Source organism: Typopeltis vanoorti, chromosome 6, assembly GCF_054136105.1.
Source record: "Typopeltis vanoorti isolate ZY-2024b chromosome 6, IOZ_Tvanoo_1.0, whole genome shotgun sequence".
Classification (NCBI taxonomy): Eukaryota; Metazoa; Arthropoda; class Arachnida; order Uropygi; family Thelyphonidae; genus Typopeltis; species Typopeltis vanoorti.
In genome coordinates, this window is record NC_143554.1 from 119,014,121 (window position 1) to 119,031,936 (window position 17,816).

At 38.5% G+C, this 17,816-nt stretch overlaps 1 protein-coding gene across 3 annotated transcripts in view; it reads right to left on the reverse strand.

Annotated features, from left to right (window-relative positions):
- Positions 1-17,816, reverse strand: part of LOC150105870 (CD151 antigen-like) — a 133,662-nt gene that overhangs the window by 106,705 nt on the left and 9,141 nt on the right. For all 3 annotated transcript variants that reach the window (XR_016548459.1, XM_090394380.1, XM_090394379.1), the window contains exon 2: positions 6,283-6,357. Coding sequence is in view for 2 of the 3 variants with exons in the window: in XM_090394380.1 (XP_090250506.1) it covers positions 6,283-6,357 (75 nt within the window). In the remaining variant the exon portion in view is untranslated. The remainder of the gene's footprint in view (positions 1-6,282; positions 6,358-17,816) is intronic.

Sequence of the window (17,816 nt, forward strand, 5' to 3'; positions counted from 1 at the left end):
TACAGATTCCTATGAAATAACAGTGGTAATAACAAAACATTAAACATAATGAATTATATATTTACTAATTATATATTGGTAAATAACTTCAAAGCTGATTATGAAAGAAAAGAGGCTGGTTGAGCGTGTCTCCCATAATGGATCTGTTCATCTGTTCACTTCACAGAGGATACCAAAATAATAACAATAATAATATCATTCCGCTCACAGAAACAAGCTTGTTGTGATGAATCTTCTATTACAGAAAAGATATAATTATTCAGGCATGGTCTCTGGAGTTTTACAAGACCAAAGACAGCACAGCATTTCTTAATTTATAATTCAATTAAGAAATGCTCTTATATTGTGCTAATCTACCAGATGGCATATCTAAACTTTTTTTTGTCAACTGAAGTGCAGGACATGGAAGATGTCAGTAAAGGGCAAAAACCTTGCCTTAAGACTAGGCCAGCAGTTATTTATTATGAGACATCCAATTAAAAAAAAATGAAAATATAATATAAAGATATAAACAAAAATAAGGGTATCAGAACTATATTTCTTTTGTTCATGAGAGCAGTGAATGAGTGGAATGAGTTACTAGATGTGGTCATGAGTGCTTATATTAGTCTCTGGACTCTGTATAGAGTCCAGAGACTCCTATAAAATAACAATAGTAATAACAAAACATTAAACATAAATAAATCATATATTTACTAATTATATATTAGTAAGCAACTTCAAAGCTCATATGATAAATGTGTGGCGGGCTGAGTGGGCCTCCTTTGGTAACTGTTATTCAATCTTGGTCTGCAGTTATTCAATCTGTACATTAATAATATTGGGAAGGATTTGACAGGCAATATACAGCTATTTGCTGATAATGCAAAGATAGATAGGATAATCAGATTTGATGCTGATATGCAGTACTTACAGGATGATTTGAACAGGCTGGAATTGTGGGGATGGGAAAATGGATGTCAGTTCAATGTCATTAAATGCAAATTAATGCACTTTGGCATTATTAGATATCCAATGGCATATTATATTGGTGGGATTATGCTTGAAGAAACTGCTCAGGCTAGGGATCTTGGAGTGTAAGTTGATGGCAAGTTGAAGTTCAGGGGCCATGAAGTAAAGATTGCAAATACAACTCAAAAGATAATTGCAATGCTGAAACGAACTTTCGCATGTAAAGATAAGGATGTCATTTTGCCTCTTTACAAGGCCTTGATAAGAATTCACTTGAACTATGATGTGGAAGTCTGGTCTCCTGCTTTCCATTGTGATTCTGATACAGCAGAGAGAGTGCAAAAATGATATCAGGATTGTGGAATACTGATTATGAAGACAAATTGAGAATTTGTAGAAAGGATTTCATACAGGATTTCAGTTGATGGAATTTTTCACTTTATGGAAGGTGGGGAAAGGACAAGAAGGCATCCTTGGAAGCTGAGAATGAATGCTGCTGCTAAGAAGGGAGCGAGGGCTAGATTTTTCTCTCATAGGGTAGTGAGTGAACTGGAATGGATTGTCACTGGATGTTGTGTGTGCAAGAAGTGTGAATGAATTCAAGAATAAGCATGATAGCTGGTGCATGTAGTATGTGGTCTCCCTCGATGAGTCTGACTCCCTGGAAGTCCCTCTTAATAATAAATTAAAGCCTTTTGGAGTCACACTTGAATATTTTAAGCCTGAAAATGCTATTTTGACAACAAAATACTATAGTATTAATTAAATCTTTATTCTAGGTGTCTGTCATTTTCTTACTAGGAAACTATGAGATAAATGCAAGTCAGAAACTACAAAACAAAATAGTACAGGGTGGCCATAAAATAACTTTCCCTCTTTGGAGGCATCTGTAGCTAAAACCAATAAACGGAATGAGACCAAATTTTATATTGAGACTTTTGAAGGCATGGGGAGATGATTTCTGCGAAAAAAAGATTTAGTACCAAAAGTCATCGATAGGGGAAATTTTGGCGCTGGTCGGACCGAAAACAAGCAGATAATTACATTAAAGGCATATAAAATGTGTAAGTGACAGCCGCGTCACTCATTCCAGCTGGATATGTGGCGCGTTACAATAATAATAATTAAACTAAAACAACAACTTGTGAACACACAGAAATTAATGCAGTGATTGAATTCACAGGAAATAATGTTTTATTCATCAGAAACATGGTCCCCTGGACCACATACACGATGTTTAACGTGCTGACCTTTCAACAAATTGCATCTGGTATGTGCAACATGCTCTACAGCTGAGCGTAAGGAGTCAGATTGGATGTTCATAACAGTCTATTTTATGTTCTCTTTCAAGACATGCAAGATGGGAATGCCACCAACATACACAACGTAGGACATTGCAAGGTAGGATGCATATTGAGCACAATTCGTCAGTCCTTTGAATAACTTCTTGAACATTCCCAATCACTTTTTAAGTGGAATTGGTGGCGCTGCTGTCGCGTACACATAGTAAAATTTGCATAATCCTTTTTACCTGTGTTTACTGCAAATATTTGACTGCTTTTGGCTCCACCAGCGCCAAAATTTCCCCAATCGGCGACTTTTGGTACTAAATCTTTTCTTCGCAGAAATCATCTCCTCATGCCTTCAAAAGTCTCAATATAAAATTTAGTCTAATTCCATTTATTGGTTTTAGCTACAGATGCTTCCAAAAAGGGAAAGTTATGGCCACCGTGTAGAATAACTTGCAGCAAAAGAACAGAAGATGAAACCAAGCTTAAACCATGCTAAAGAGTGATGCGTATATTCCATTAATTATGAGGCCATACACAGTGTAAACAAAACCCAGCCACTGGGGAAGGCCAATTAGTCTTCTCAGTGCCGGTCCCAAGCCCGGATAAATGGGGAGGGTTGGCATCAGGAAGGGCATCTGGCCATAAAAAAACCATGCCAAAACCAATGATAAAATGTTGGATAACAGAGAAAGGACCACGGCTAGGGCGTCCCCCATAAGCAACATGCAGTTCTGTCGCCCGAGGACTGTGAGAAGTGGGCTAGGGCTACTGAACCAAGGACAGGTTCGGCTAGAGAAGCGAGCCCAACAGAAAGAGAGTGTGTGTGAAGTAAGAATCAGGTCGCTGAATGTGGGTATGATGAATGAGAAGAGTAGGGAGATAGTGGATATGATGAGAAGAAGGAAGCTGAAGATCTTGTGTGTGCAGGAGACAAGGTGGAAGGGCAATAAAGCAGAGGAGCTAGCGGAGGGATATAAACTGTTTTATAGTGGTGTAAATGAGAAGGGAAAAAACGGAGTTGGAATTATCATCGATAAGGAGCTGAAGGGTGGAGTCTGCAAGGTGTGCCGGAAGAATGATCGGATTATGAGCATTAAACTTGAGATGGGAGGAAGTGTGGCTACTATAGTGTGTGGCTACGCCCCACAAGTAGGTGGTGATGAGGAGGAGAAAGGGACATTCTGGAGAGAACTTGACCAAGTAGTAATGGGAATCCCTGATGGTGAGAGAGTGATTGTCGGAGCAGATCTGAATGGCATGTAGGAAGGCGACGAAGCGGTGAAGAAAGGGTACATGGGGGTTGGAGTAGTGGTGAAAGAAATGAAGAAGGTAAAGGAATCAAAGAATATGCTGTGGCATTCGATCTGGCTATAGCTAACACGTGGTTCAAGAAGAGAGTTAGGCATCTGATAACCTATAAGATGCGGGGATAGAATGAGTCAGATTGACTATATTATGTGCGGTAGGAAACAACTGAAGGAGGTGAAAAACTGTAAAGTGATTAATGGAGAAAGTGTAGCGGCACGGCACAGGTTTGTTGCGGTAGACTGTGATATAAAAGGGGGAAAGAAGAATAGACGGAAGTGGCAGATACAGAGGAGAATAAAATGGTGAAAATTGGAAGAGGAAGGCCAAAGGAATAAGTTTAAAGAAAAGGTACTGAAAAAAATGAAGTTACCAGAGGATGTGGAAGAATGGTGGGACGTTAGCAGTCAGAATATTAGAAAAATTGAAGAAGAGGTGCTTGGTATAACATCAGGAAAGGGACCGGCTGAGGATAAGGAGGCATGAGGCAAAGAAAAAATGGGACATGACTGGAACTAGAGCCGACAAGGAGGCATATAGATTAGTGAACAAAAATGCAAAGAGAGCTGTGGCAAGGGCAAAAGCAAGGGCAGTTGATGAGGTTTATGAAGAACTGGAAAGAAACGGTGGTGAAGTTCAGTTGTTGAGAATAGCAAAAGCCAGAGATAAGGCCTTGAAAGACATAACATCAGTCAAGCAGATAAAGGATGCCTCAGGAGTAGTATTACAAGAGGAGGACAAAATCAGAGGAAGATGGAAAGAATATTTCTGTAAACTACTAAATGAGGAGAATCTGAGAGAGAGGTGTGAAGATGGAGAGGAAAATGAGAGACCGGTGCAAGACATAAGTAGAGAGGAAGTGGATTGGGTACTAAGAAAAACGAAGAATGGAAAAGCTGTGGTGGCAGACCAGATACCTGAGGAAGTGTGGAAAAGTTTGGGCAGTGAGGGCATGGATATGTTATGGGATCTGATGAGGAAAATAGCCCAACAGGAAAAGATACCAGATGAATGGAGGAAAAGTATTCGCATCCCAATCTACAAAGGAAGAGGAGATGTTCAAGACTGTGGCAACTATAGAGGGATCAAGCTGATGTCACACACATTGAAGATATGGGAAAGAGTAATTGAAGGAAGGATACGGCAGGAAACGAAAATTGGTGAGGAGCAGTTTGGATTTATGCCAGGAAGAGGGACAACGGATGCGATATTTGCACTAAGGCGATTGATGGAGAAATATAGAGAGATGTAAGTGGAGCTGCACATGGTGTTTATAAACCTGGAAAAGGCATACGACAGAGTGGCCAGGCAGGAGGTATGGAGGTGTATGAGGAAGAAGGGGGGGGTGTCGGAATAGTACGTGAGGTTGGTGAAGGAGATGTATGAGGGAACAGAAACTCAGGTCAGGTCTAGTGTCGGCATGACAGAAGGGTTCCCCATTGTCATAGGGCTACACTAAGGGTCAGCTCTGAGCCCCTACCTCTTTGACCTGGTCATGGATGTACTAGTGGAGGATGTCAAGAAGGAGGCACCATGGAGCATGCTTTGCCGACGACATTGTTCTATGCGAATCATCCCGAGAGAAGCTTTTAAAAATACCCTGGAAGAGTGGAGAAAGGCATTGGAGGAGAGAGGCATGAGAATTAACCAGGTGAAGACTGAATATATGTTAACAGGGAGTGACGAGGATATGGCCATACGACTCCAAGGTGAAAGGCTAATTTCAGGGAAGAAATTCAAGTACCTTGGGTCGGTTGTTGAGAGGAATGGTGACTTGGATGAGGAAATACAGCACTGAATAACATGCGGTTGGATGAATTGGAGGAAGATGAGCGGGGTCTCTGTGTGACAAGAGAGTGAGTTGTAAGAGGAAAGGAAAGCTGTATAAGATGGTGGTGAGGCTGGCAATGCTCCATGGTGCTGAGACGTGGCCTATAACCAAGGCACAGGAGAGGAAGATGGAGATAGCGGAGATGCGGATGTTGAGATGGATGAGTGGTCAGAGGGACGGTTAAGGTGGGACCAATTGGCAAGAAGATACAAGAAAGTAGGCTGAGGTGGTTTGGACATGTAGAGAGGAAGGTGAGGAGTATGTTGGTAAACAAGTGAAGTATATGGAGTTGGAGGGAAGGAGGAAAAGAGGCAGGCCCAAGCTCAGGTGGAGGGATAAGGTGACAGAGGATCTTAGGGAGAAAGGATGGAGTCGAAGGACGCCCTGGACGGAGAACTTGGAAGAGGTAGGTTAAAGATCAGTGTGCCGACCCCGTTTAACATGGGATAAGGCATTGTGAAAGAAGAAGAAGAAGAAGACACAGTATAAACAAATGTTGTACATGATATAACAGAAACAAAAACAAGTAAAGCTAAACCTAATTGCTTACATTTGATATAACAACTCTACTAATAATAATGTGGAAAACGTTTATGCAATGTATTACTATGCCACACAAATTTTTCATTCTTTTGTCTTTTCCACCCCCATCAGTATTTTTTAATGCAACATTCTGAGGTAACTGGATACACAAGAATTGTAGTACATCATTACAGATAATTTATTATTTTTTGTAGTAAATTGGAATGCTCTAATGTGTACTTATCCTTTAACGAGTAGCAATGAATTTACTTGATTGTGGTACTTTTTATATAGAAATTATTCCTATCTACAAAAACTATTTTTACTTTCCAACTAATTAAATTATGCTTGCACAGGAAATAAAATATGTTTTCAACTTACATATGATTCTCTGATTAATGATATAGCTCCAGCCAAAACTTCAAGCAAGAGTGACATAAAAACAGCATATGCAAACTGCAAAAGAAACAATTAAAATATTACCATGTTTCAATGCCTTCCAATAATACATATAGTATATTATAGTGAACCAATTTACCATAAATCAATCTATGATGAATGTTGTATTATTTATTTATTTTATAGACAATGTATCTTATTTATGAGATAATAACCAAAACTGTATTGTCAATTCTGCATCTGGTTGGTGGCCATGCAGTAGTGTCCCAGAGAGAAATCTTATGAAGGTTTCAGTTAGAAAAGGATATATAGTAAATAGTGTAGCAAAGGTTGGTCGATTGGTAGAGCCTCTGCTACTAATGGCTCAGCAAAAAGTTAAGCAAGTTTGAGCACGGTTAGTAGTTGGAAGGGATTCAATCATTTTATGCTGTTGGCACACTCTCCCTTGATGAGTCTTTGGACTCCCTGGAGTTGTCACATAATAATAATAATAATAATAATAATAATAATAATATATTATTTAGAGACCTCTATATCTCTTTAGAGAGCTTAGTGCATGGAGTCACAAGACTCCGTGCATTAATCTTTGAAGAGATTAGTGCCTTTGAAGAGATTATTTTCTTACCACACTCGTTAGCCAGAAGGGTAATGAGTGTGGTAAGAAAAGCAAAAAAAGGATTACAAAAGAACATTAGCCATGCAGGCTAAAGAGAATCCTAAACAGTTTTTTAGATATGTAGCAAGTAAAAGGAAAAATGTACATTGCAGAATGATTTTAAAGAATGCCGATGGTAGGGAGGTAACTGAATCAGTTGATATAGTTGAGTTACTGAGTGAGCACTTTGCAAGTATATATCAACCAGGTGGTGACATTGCAGAAACGAATAAACCAGTAGATTATACGGGAATTGTGTTGAATGAAGTGGAGGTGAGTAGTCTATTGCATAACCTCAATGTGAATACATCTGCGGGATTGGATGGTATACCAGCTCGTGTCGTATGAGAAGCAGCTAAAGAATTGTCAGTACCCTTGACCATTTTGTTTAATTTGAGTCTCGGGTCTGGGTTAGTCCCGAGGGGATGGAAAGAGGGGAAAATAGTTCCACTGCATAAAGGTGGTTCCAAGACTGCTGTTGTAAATTACCGACTGATTAGCATATCAGGAATCGTTGTCAAGGTCTTAGAGAAATTAATCAAGAAAAGAATACAGGATCGGATAGATGAAAATGGGATATTGTATGGGGGACAACATGGTTTTGTGAAGGGTAGATCATGCCTCAGTAACTTGCTCACGTTTTATAACACAGTGATGGCTGAACTGGATAGGGGTAATGGGTTTACAGTGATACTACTTGACCTTGCCAAGGCCTTTGACAGGATACCACATGGAACCCTAATCAGTAAACTGGAGCAGATGGGGGATAGATATAGGGTTGGTGAGATGGATAGGCGGGTGGTTGAAGGAGAGATACCAGAGAGTGGTTTATTCAGGAGTGGAGTCTAAAAGACGGCTTGTGACTAGTGGTGTGCCGCAGGGCTCTGTTCTTGGACCAATGCTTTTCAATTTGTTCATCAATGATATAGGAAAGGATGTGAGAGGAAGTTCACTTGTTTGCTGATGATGCAAAGTTGGGTAGAGCAATTGTGAGTGCACAGGATGTCAAAATTTTTCAGGATGATTTGGATAGTTTGGAGGACTGGGCTAGGAAAAATGGATGTCAATTTAATGTGGCAAAGTGTAAGGTTATGCATTTTGGGGTGAAAAGAATAGCAGCAGTATATCACATTGGTGGAACTGTATTCCAGGAGATTGATGAGGCCAGGGATTTGGGAGTGTTGGTGGATAGGGAATAGAAGTTTAGGGGGCACATTGCAAAAGTGACTAAATCAGCTCATCAAATCACTTGGCTTCTGAAAAATACTTTAACATGCAGAGACAAACAAGTTGTTGTTCCTCTGTATCGAGCCTTGATAAGACCCCATCTGGACTACTGTGCCCAGTTATGGGCACCAGGGTTTCTTTGTGATGGGGAGGAAGTGGAGAGGATCCAGAGATGAGTGAGCAAGATGATAGCAGGTCTGTGGAATGAACCTTATGAGAATAGGTTGAAGATTTGTGGGTTGCAGAGATTGGACGATAGGCGAAGGTGGGGTGATATGATTGAGACATTCAAATTACTGAAGGGTTTCTATAAGATTGATCCAGAAGATATTTTTGAAAATATGACTGGTGGTGGGAGGACTAGGCGCCATGCATGGAAGCTGGGCAAGAGTGTGGTTGACAAGGGTGTTAGAGCTAGTTTTTTACTTGGAGAGTGGTGAATGAGTGGAATAAGCTTCCAGAGTCTGTTGTGGGTGCTACGACCGTGAATGAGTTCAAGGCAAGGTATGATAGATACCGTGTCAATGTCGAATAGTTGTTATTGACATGATGTTAGGGCTTCCCTCGATGAGTCTGTCGACTCCTTGGAGTTGCCCAGAACAATAATAATAATAAGATGGCGATATCTATCAGATCTTACCTTGAACACACAATGTCATACCTGTTCTTCACTTTAAGGAAATAACCTCACATTCTTTTTCCAACCATTGCTCCATGCAATACTTGCTCCACATCTGATAGGCTACCCTCACTAATTTATATGTTTTAATCATACCACCTCTTCATCACCTATATGCCAAGTTCTGCACAGTGCATTTCCCTAAATTGTCCTCATACTCAACTTTCTGCAGCCACAAGATAATCTCAGTCACTTGCTTTGGAACTCTAATGTTTTCTTACCAGCCAGACATCCATATAATCAGATCCGTGCATAGAAATCCAGATGGGGCTCTATCAATGCTTTGTAAGTGGTATTATAATTTCCTTCTCTCCACTCATTATTGTCCGTTGTTGAATTATTATTAAAAGAGACCTGCAAGGAGTAATAAACTCACTCTGGGAGGCCATATTATGTGCACAAGCTGTCATACCTGTTCTTGAATTCATTCACGCATACACAACATTCAACAGCAATCCATTCCAATCACTCACCACTCTATGACAGCATTCATTCTCAACTTCCAGGGACATCCTCAAATCCTTTTCCTACACTCCATAAAATGAAAAATTCCATCTACTGAAATTCTGTATAATCCTTTCAGAAGTTTTTAACTCTCAATCATATCACTCCTCTTTCTCCTGTCATGTTTACATTGTGATCAGAATACATCATGAAAATTATGGAAACAACTATCACGTTATGAACAGAAATTTAAAGAAGCCTGTGAAATTTTGATTAACCACCCTAATCTTAACAATAATGGTGCCATAAAAATCTCAATCATATTGCCATTCCTTACATCATAAGTATTTTTTTGTGTGTGTGTGTGTGTGTGTGTGAACATGTTGCTCTCCAGCTTAATTTAATTTTGTAACCTAACATATAATAATAATAACAGGACTCTAGCTTTGATGTAATAAGTGTTTTTTTTTTTCATCAGAGGTCAGGCCAATAGTTTTAATGGTTGATCAGTAACTTTAGCATACCATGTAGATTGTAGTGCAGCTTATATCTTTGTATATATGTGTATACTCCAGATGACGACGACAACCTTAATGTGATCATCATCATAATGGTCATCTTAATGTTGAAATGAATGTTTATTTTAGTTTATATGAAACTAAAGTTTTATCCTAATGTGGTAGTTGTTTCCATAATTTTCATGATGTAAGAATATAATTTCTTGTCATCTTTAATTTATAGTATAACCAAGTGAAAAAACTTTCAACACCTTAGATTAAGCTCTGCTCACACATTCCTGAATGCCAAGTTCCTTCCTAATATCATTATTTTTAATATGATTCTGAAATTGATGCCATCTGTTCACTCTCCTAATTTTTCTCAAAATTCTCATATCTGTGATCTATAGTCTTTGATCAACTGCTTTATTTTTATCCAACTCACTGATCCATAAGTTAAAATCAGTTTGAACACTGTCTTGTATAATGCTAGTTTAGTGTTGTTGCTAATTTCTCTCTCTCATTCCATATACATTTATTCAACTGACTCTCCACTATACCAGCTTTACTTATTCTGTTGTTAATTTCCATATTAATCTTAATTTCCATTAAGATCCATATTAATCTTAATTGCCGGCCTGGTTGGCCAAGTGGTTAGCGTATCCGCTCTCCATCCAAAAGGCTGCGGGTTCGAATTCCACTGTGGGCATGGATGTTTGTGATTGCCTGTGAAAGCACTAGTATGATAGTCGGCGGTAGATGGCATCGGTGTTAGATGATGAAGGTTGGTGGAGTAGTGAGATGAAGAGTTGTAGAGGTAATGTCCTCCCTTGATTAGTCTTTGGACTCCCTGGAGGTGCGATATAATAATAATAATAATAATAATAATAATATTAATCTTCTATCTTCACTAAAAATGGTGTCTAAATATTATTTAAATTAAGGGGATATTTAATCCTACATAATTTCAAAGCCGAATAAAAAACTCTAAGATAGAAATCAAAGAGTTTCATGCCGAATATAGCAAGCTATAAAAGTTCGGCGAGTCCAAGCATAAGCAAATACCTGGGTAGTACAATACCGGGCAACTAGTAGCAAAGGTGGATAAAGCTAGGATCACAGATCGTAGTTCTGCTGTCTAAATATTTAGCTGACATATTTTACTTGTTCTCTTCTATAGGTTCTCCATTGAGAATGCAGACGAAGTCTTCTATGGTTCTACCTGTTTTCATAGTTTTTGTCTTTTTATTGATATTATTCCATTTAGATAAAGAATCATAAATAAAGAACTGCCAACTTATAGACTATCTATTGTTTGGGATAACATTTTAGTTACCCTATATACCTGAAGTATTTTAAAAAGCTTTTCTCTTGGCACCTTCTCATATGCATTTCCAGATCTACAAAACTTAACTAGAGATTCCTGTTATTTTCCCACAATTACACAACTATTTGTCATAAAGTGAAAATCTGATCATGGCCTCTATTTGGCCTGAACATAGCTTCAACATGTTTCTCTTTCACAACTTTCCTTTGTGTTTTCTCAAGTACACTTGAAGACATTTCACCTGGAACACTTAATAAGGAAATTCCTCTGTAATTCTCATATTCATTTTTATCTCCCTTTTAACAGATGAGAACTATAAGAGCTTTACTCCAATTATCCAGAATTCAGTCTTCAGTACAGGCTGAATTCTGGATGATTGGATTACTCTTCTGAATTACTCCTTAAACACTCCTTGCATTAACAACACATTCTGGTAATGCATTCCATTCACTGACAATTTTCCCATGTAAGAAATCTACTCTCCCTCCTTCTTCACATTTTTACATAACTTTCAAGGATGACCTCTCACCTTCTACTCTTTTTAAAATTCCTCTGGATTAATCTGCTAAAATACTCTTACTAACTTAAATGACTCTATTATATCACCTCTCTTCCTCCTCCTTTCCATCAAACTCTGCAATCCACATTTCTTCAATCTCTCTCTCTATATATAGCCAGCATTCCAAAGTCCTGATATTGCCTTAGTCACTTGCCTCTGGACCTTCTCCAATGTCTCCACATCACACTGAAAACCAGGTGACCAGATCTAAGTGGTCACCTGGTTTTCAGGTGACCACTTAGATACTGGTCAGACTACACAATAATCCTAGTGTAGTCTGACCAGTGCCTTATACAGTGGCATAACCACTTCCTTATTCCTACATGTTAGAGTATGTCTTATCATAGCGGAACTATGATGTGCAGCCTTTGCAACACTAGCAATATGTCCTTTAAACTTCAGTCTACTGTCAATCATCACTCCCAAATCTTTAATTGCATCCATTTCCTGAGTACAGCACCACCAATATAGTACACAGACTTATATTTCTACACTCCAAAATGCAACACCTTGCACTTATTGATATTAAAACTATAACCCCACTCTTTTGTCCAAGTAAAAGTCAATTCAAATCTTCCTGAAGGGAATTAACATCAGCAGTGCTACTTATTATTGTTCCCAACTTTGCATCATCAACAAACAACTGAGGATCCCAAGTCAGTCCACATGATATATCATTTACAAACAAGTTAAACTGCAGGGGACCCAAGTACAGAACCTTAGTGTATACCACTGGTTACTCTCCTTTTTTGAGAATCCAGGTTCTTATTCAATGCATGCTACAGCCTGAAACAGATTTATAAAACTTATCAATTCCAAAGCAGACTGAGATTGGCTAGGAGGAGGATGATCTGTGATACTTTTGTGTTTCCTAGGAGGGACCTCCCACGATGAGTCTTGATAGACTTGTGTTTCCTAGGAAGGACCTCCCGCAATGAGTCTTTTGACTCCTTGGAGGCCTAAATAATAATAATAATACACAGCCTGCTGGTATCATTCAGAGAGTAAATTTCTGATACCAAGTAATCATGTGGTAATGTATCAAATGCTTTTGTAAAGTGTAAGAATATCACTGTATATGATTCTTCTCCCTTATCTGACACACTTGTCACTTTATCATAAAATGAAATTAAATGACTAAAACAGGGCCTACCCTTTACAAATCCATGTTGACCATCATAAAGAATGCTATGTTCATCAACCCAATCCTGTATTCTATTCCTTACCAATCTCTCCAACACCTTGACCACAACTGCAGTTATACAGACTAGCCTATAGGTGGAGAGAGAGACCTGTCTTAGTACCACTCCACAAGCATGTTCTAAGACAGAAGTCTCCAACTATAGGCCAGTCTGTATAACTGCAGTTGTGGTCAAGGTGTTGGAGAGATTGGTAAGGAATAGAATACAGGATTGGGTTGATGGAAGACTTTTATTAAATAACCAGGTGAAGGGCATAGCCAACCGTGGTGCACATTCCTTAAGAATACATGTGATACATCATCCATTCCACAGCCTTACTCACATCTAACCCAACCAACATCTGATACATCTCTGTTTCTTTCATTTCCAATGCTCGTAATACTGGCCTCTCTACTATATATTACATGGCATCATTTATACCAGTATGATAAAATTCTCACAAATTGTTCATTTAGTAATTCTACTATTTTGACTGATTCAGTTATCTCCCCATCATAGGCATTCATTAAAATCATTCTGCCATAAATATTCTTCCTTTTACTTGCAACACATCAAAAGAACTGTTTGGGATTATCACGCTGGTCTGGTTGGTCAAGTGGTTAGTGAATCCACTCTCCAGCCAAAAGTCTACGTGTTCGAATCCTGCCATGGGCATAGATGTTAGTGATTGTCTGTGAAAATACTAATGGTGGTGGTGGTGGTTGGTGGTAGATGGCATCGATATAGTTGCAGTTCGTTGCAGTTGGTGAAGTGAGTGGTCCCCTCCCTTGATGAGTCTTCAGACTCCCTGGAGGTGTCATGTAATAATTATAATAATAATGATATATGCTAATAAAATGCTTGTTCAATAATTCCTCTATATCCATTGCAGCTGTTATTCTGTTGCCATGACTATCCACCATTGTTAATCTGCCATAATTATTCTTCTGTAGAGTAAGAGGGGACCTATTCTACACCTCTGTCACCACCACTTAATTCACCAACTACAACAAACTGCAACTACACCAATGCCATCTATTGCCAACCATCACCCATTAGTCTGTTGCCATGACTATTCACCATTGTTAATCTGCCATAATTATTCTTCTGTAGAGTAGGAGGGCACCTACTCTACACTTTTGTCTCCACCACTCAATTCACCAACTACAACGAACTGCAACTACACCAATGCCATATACCGCCAACCACCACCATTAGGCTGTTAGTCTGTTGCCATGACTATCCACAATTGTTAATCTGCCATAATTACTCTACCACTTGCTTTCCATGTAGCAGAAAAATTCCCTTGAGTTAACTTTGGCCTAACCAGCCAATCTCCTTTCATATTGCACCTTTTCTTTCCTTACCATGCTTGTCACCTTTCTAGCCTGCACTTTATACACTTCATGGATCTGATCACCACAAACTGTCTTGTACGTCCTTCATAACATTTTCTTTTTTTTTTTTTATTATTATTATTATTTGTCACCTCCAGGGAGTCCAAACACTCATCGAGGGAGGGCATCCACTCTACAACTCTCTACCACTCACAATCCACCAACCGAAACGCCATCTAACACCGACCACCACCACTTATTTTCACAGACAATCACAAACATCCATGTCCACAGCGGGATTCGAACCCGCAGCCTTTTGGCTGGGGAGCGGATACACTAACCACTCGGCCAGCCAGGCTGGCCAGCACAGCTTGCTTAATTTCACTGTTCATCCATTTCACTCCTACTCTGTTTACTCATTTAATCTTATAATCACCTGCTTTATACTTCCACATATACCAACCTGTTTATTTCAACTTCACACCACACAGATTCAAAATCTGTGCATGCTACTATCAACTTCCACTATTTGCAGACACAATTCCTCTGCAATTTTCTATGTTCTTGCCAAAGTCCTCCCATGACTTTTGTTTAGCCAGTTTTACATAGTGTTTAGCTTTCTTACATTTGTCTCTGTATTCTCTGAGAGCACAAGCTGTTTGCCAGTAACTTTTGATATGATGTTTTTTTATTTTCTTTCACTGCCTCTTTAACTTCCTGTGTCCACCACGGAGTTCTGATTTTTCTATCCTTTCAAGAAAACTTCATCCCATGCCTCTCTGGCTGAATCAATTTTTTTTTTTTTTTTTCAGGGCTTGGCTGAAATGCGTTACCAGAGGTGGTTGTGAGTGTTTTGTCTGTAAATGAGTTTTTCGAGGAATAATGCTGGATTTTATTTTATTTATTTATTTTTTGATGACAATGAATATTATTTGCTGTGTGCAAACAATTTTATTTTTGTACCTTTTAAGTATTTAAGAGGATGCTTTAATAACCAAAACTCTATGCTCTTCCAAGAAAGGAGTGCATTTTCCCTGTTCGAGAAATATCATTTCTGGAGCTAGTTTCATGCATTTGAAAATAATTTTCTTAATAACTTATTTACTTTTTTTTTTAATTACTTTGCCGGGCTGGTTGGCTGAGAGGTTAGTGTATCCGGTCTCCGGCCAAAAGACTGCAGGTTCGAATCCCACCGTGGGCATGGATGTTTGTGATTGTCTGTGGAAAGACTACTGGTGGTTGGCAGTAGATGCCATTGGTGTAGTTATGGTTAGTGAAGTGGATTGAGTGGTGGAGACAGAGCTGAAGAGCAAGTGTCTGCTCTCGATGAGTCTTTGGACTCCCTGGAGGTGTCAAAATAATAATAATAAAGGACAAAACGAAAAATATAATTTCTTGGCATCTTTAATTTATAGTACTAAACAAGTGGGAGAAAAAAAAGAAGCTTTCAACTTCAAGAGAGCAGTTTAGTTAATTGGTGACTCCTCTATGTTACAGACTATTTTTACCCACTATCCAATAAATGGTCAGTTTCTGCATTGTACCTTTCTGCAGTGCTTGGCAGAATTAGCATCCATTATGTCCCTCCCCCCCATTTCTGATAAACCTACAATAACATAAGCAACAGCCACCCAACATCCTTTTATGGTTGATCTGTTAACTCACTGAACATGCTATGCTTATTCATCTTTCATTCTACCTTCATAAAGAATAATTGTTGAATTCTTCATAAAGAATATCAACAGATTACTTTGCTCTTGATCCCAGCCAGCCAACCCACCCACCAACACAAACAGCATTTTTTTTTTATTTGACTACCACCTAGAAAAAGTTCTGACCCTATGGTAGATTATTGGTAGGTTTTTTTTATTAATTTTTTGTTATATATTTTTAAAATAATCTTTGAGACCAAACATAGTACTTCTTCAGGCCATCTGAGAAGTACCTGGCGCCCAATCCTACCTCTAATAAGATGCACAGGGGTCTGATACTGCACAATGTAACTCAACTCCCACCTGAAGATAATTACTACCATCCATGCCCAGGACTTGAAAAATTTTGTGCTGGCTCTTAAGTGAGATATTTGCTTGATTGGAGTCAAGTAAATTAAAAAAAAAAGTTATAAAAAACTTAGTCCACTACTTTACTATGGACTACAGCCATAACACAACACACACACACACACACACACATGCAAATTAGTTATATATATTTGTGCATTATCTATGAGAAATGAAAAGAAAAAAAAAAAACTCCGACATTATATCAGTGATACATGAACATTTATTTTATTACTGAGAGGAGCATTATTGCATATGATAAATGCGGTCCTATGGATTCAAGAAGTACATGAAAAAATGAAAAAGACTATTATAAGGTCATCATCGAAAGAATTTTGCTTTATGGTGGTGAAGAATAGTCATTAACACAGCACCAGAAACAAAAGGCCATGTATGATAGAAATGGATTGTCTAAAAAGGAGATGTATTTCTAGAATGAAATCATCAGAGAATGGATGTACTTGCTAGATTCTGTGGTAGAAAGATTGGAAGGCAAGACTACATGATACAGTCAGGTCAGAAGAATGCTGGATATGAAATGAAAAAAAAAAAAGGATTTGATTGGTCTCATCTAGGTAAAAAAAAATGCGAGAGACTTCAAATAACTTGAAGAGCAGGAGAACTAGTACAAGCCATGAGGGAAAGGAATTTGGATGACAGCTTGTGGATGGATACAAAAACTTGGTCTGACACCAAATAAGGCAAACACTGATAACTGGAGAAGACTGTAACAAGTTCAATATTGATCATAATAATTTTCACATTTTCAGTTTAATACTGATGGTCTATTTTGAATAACTCATTATTATTATTATAGATGCCTAGAGTCAGAAAACTCATCATGGGATGCCCAGTAGGGTGGGCATTCCATTATTGGGCATAACCATCTATCATATCACTCCTTATACTCAATCACTGTCAGAGCATTCCCACCACTTTTGGCAATCCATTCCAATCATTTACCACTCTCTAAAAAAAAAAAAAAAATCTAGTCCTCACACGTTTACTTACCACACTCTTACACAACTCCTAGTTCTCTCACTACTTGTCATAGATTGAAAAATTTCATTTATATCAATCCTATAGAACCTCTTAGTAATCTATCATGTCCCCTCTTTTCTGCTTATCACCTAAACTTCGCAACCCATACACAACTTCAATCTATCCTTACAAGGAGCACTGTACAGGCCTACCATCCTCTTGATCACTCATCTCTGGATTCTTTCCATGATCTCCTAATCCACTAAGAAACCTAGGTGGAAAAATCTCTACACACTAGTCAAGATATAGTATCATATCATAACCTTATCTTCTTCCTTTCCAGACTTATAGGTGCCAAGTGGCCTTTCTGGACTCAATTCCATCTTTTCAAGGGTCTTCCTTTGCATTATGCAACTCTTTGGGTGGTTATTTAGAATTTGTCTAGGTATTCTACTTCTATTTATTCTTGGTATGTGTTCTTTCCATTTTTCTCTATAGCAAATAAGTGTTTCATTTAGGGAATTTGTAATTCCAAGTTTATTTCTGATTTCACTGCTTTTCATTTAGTC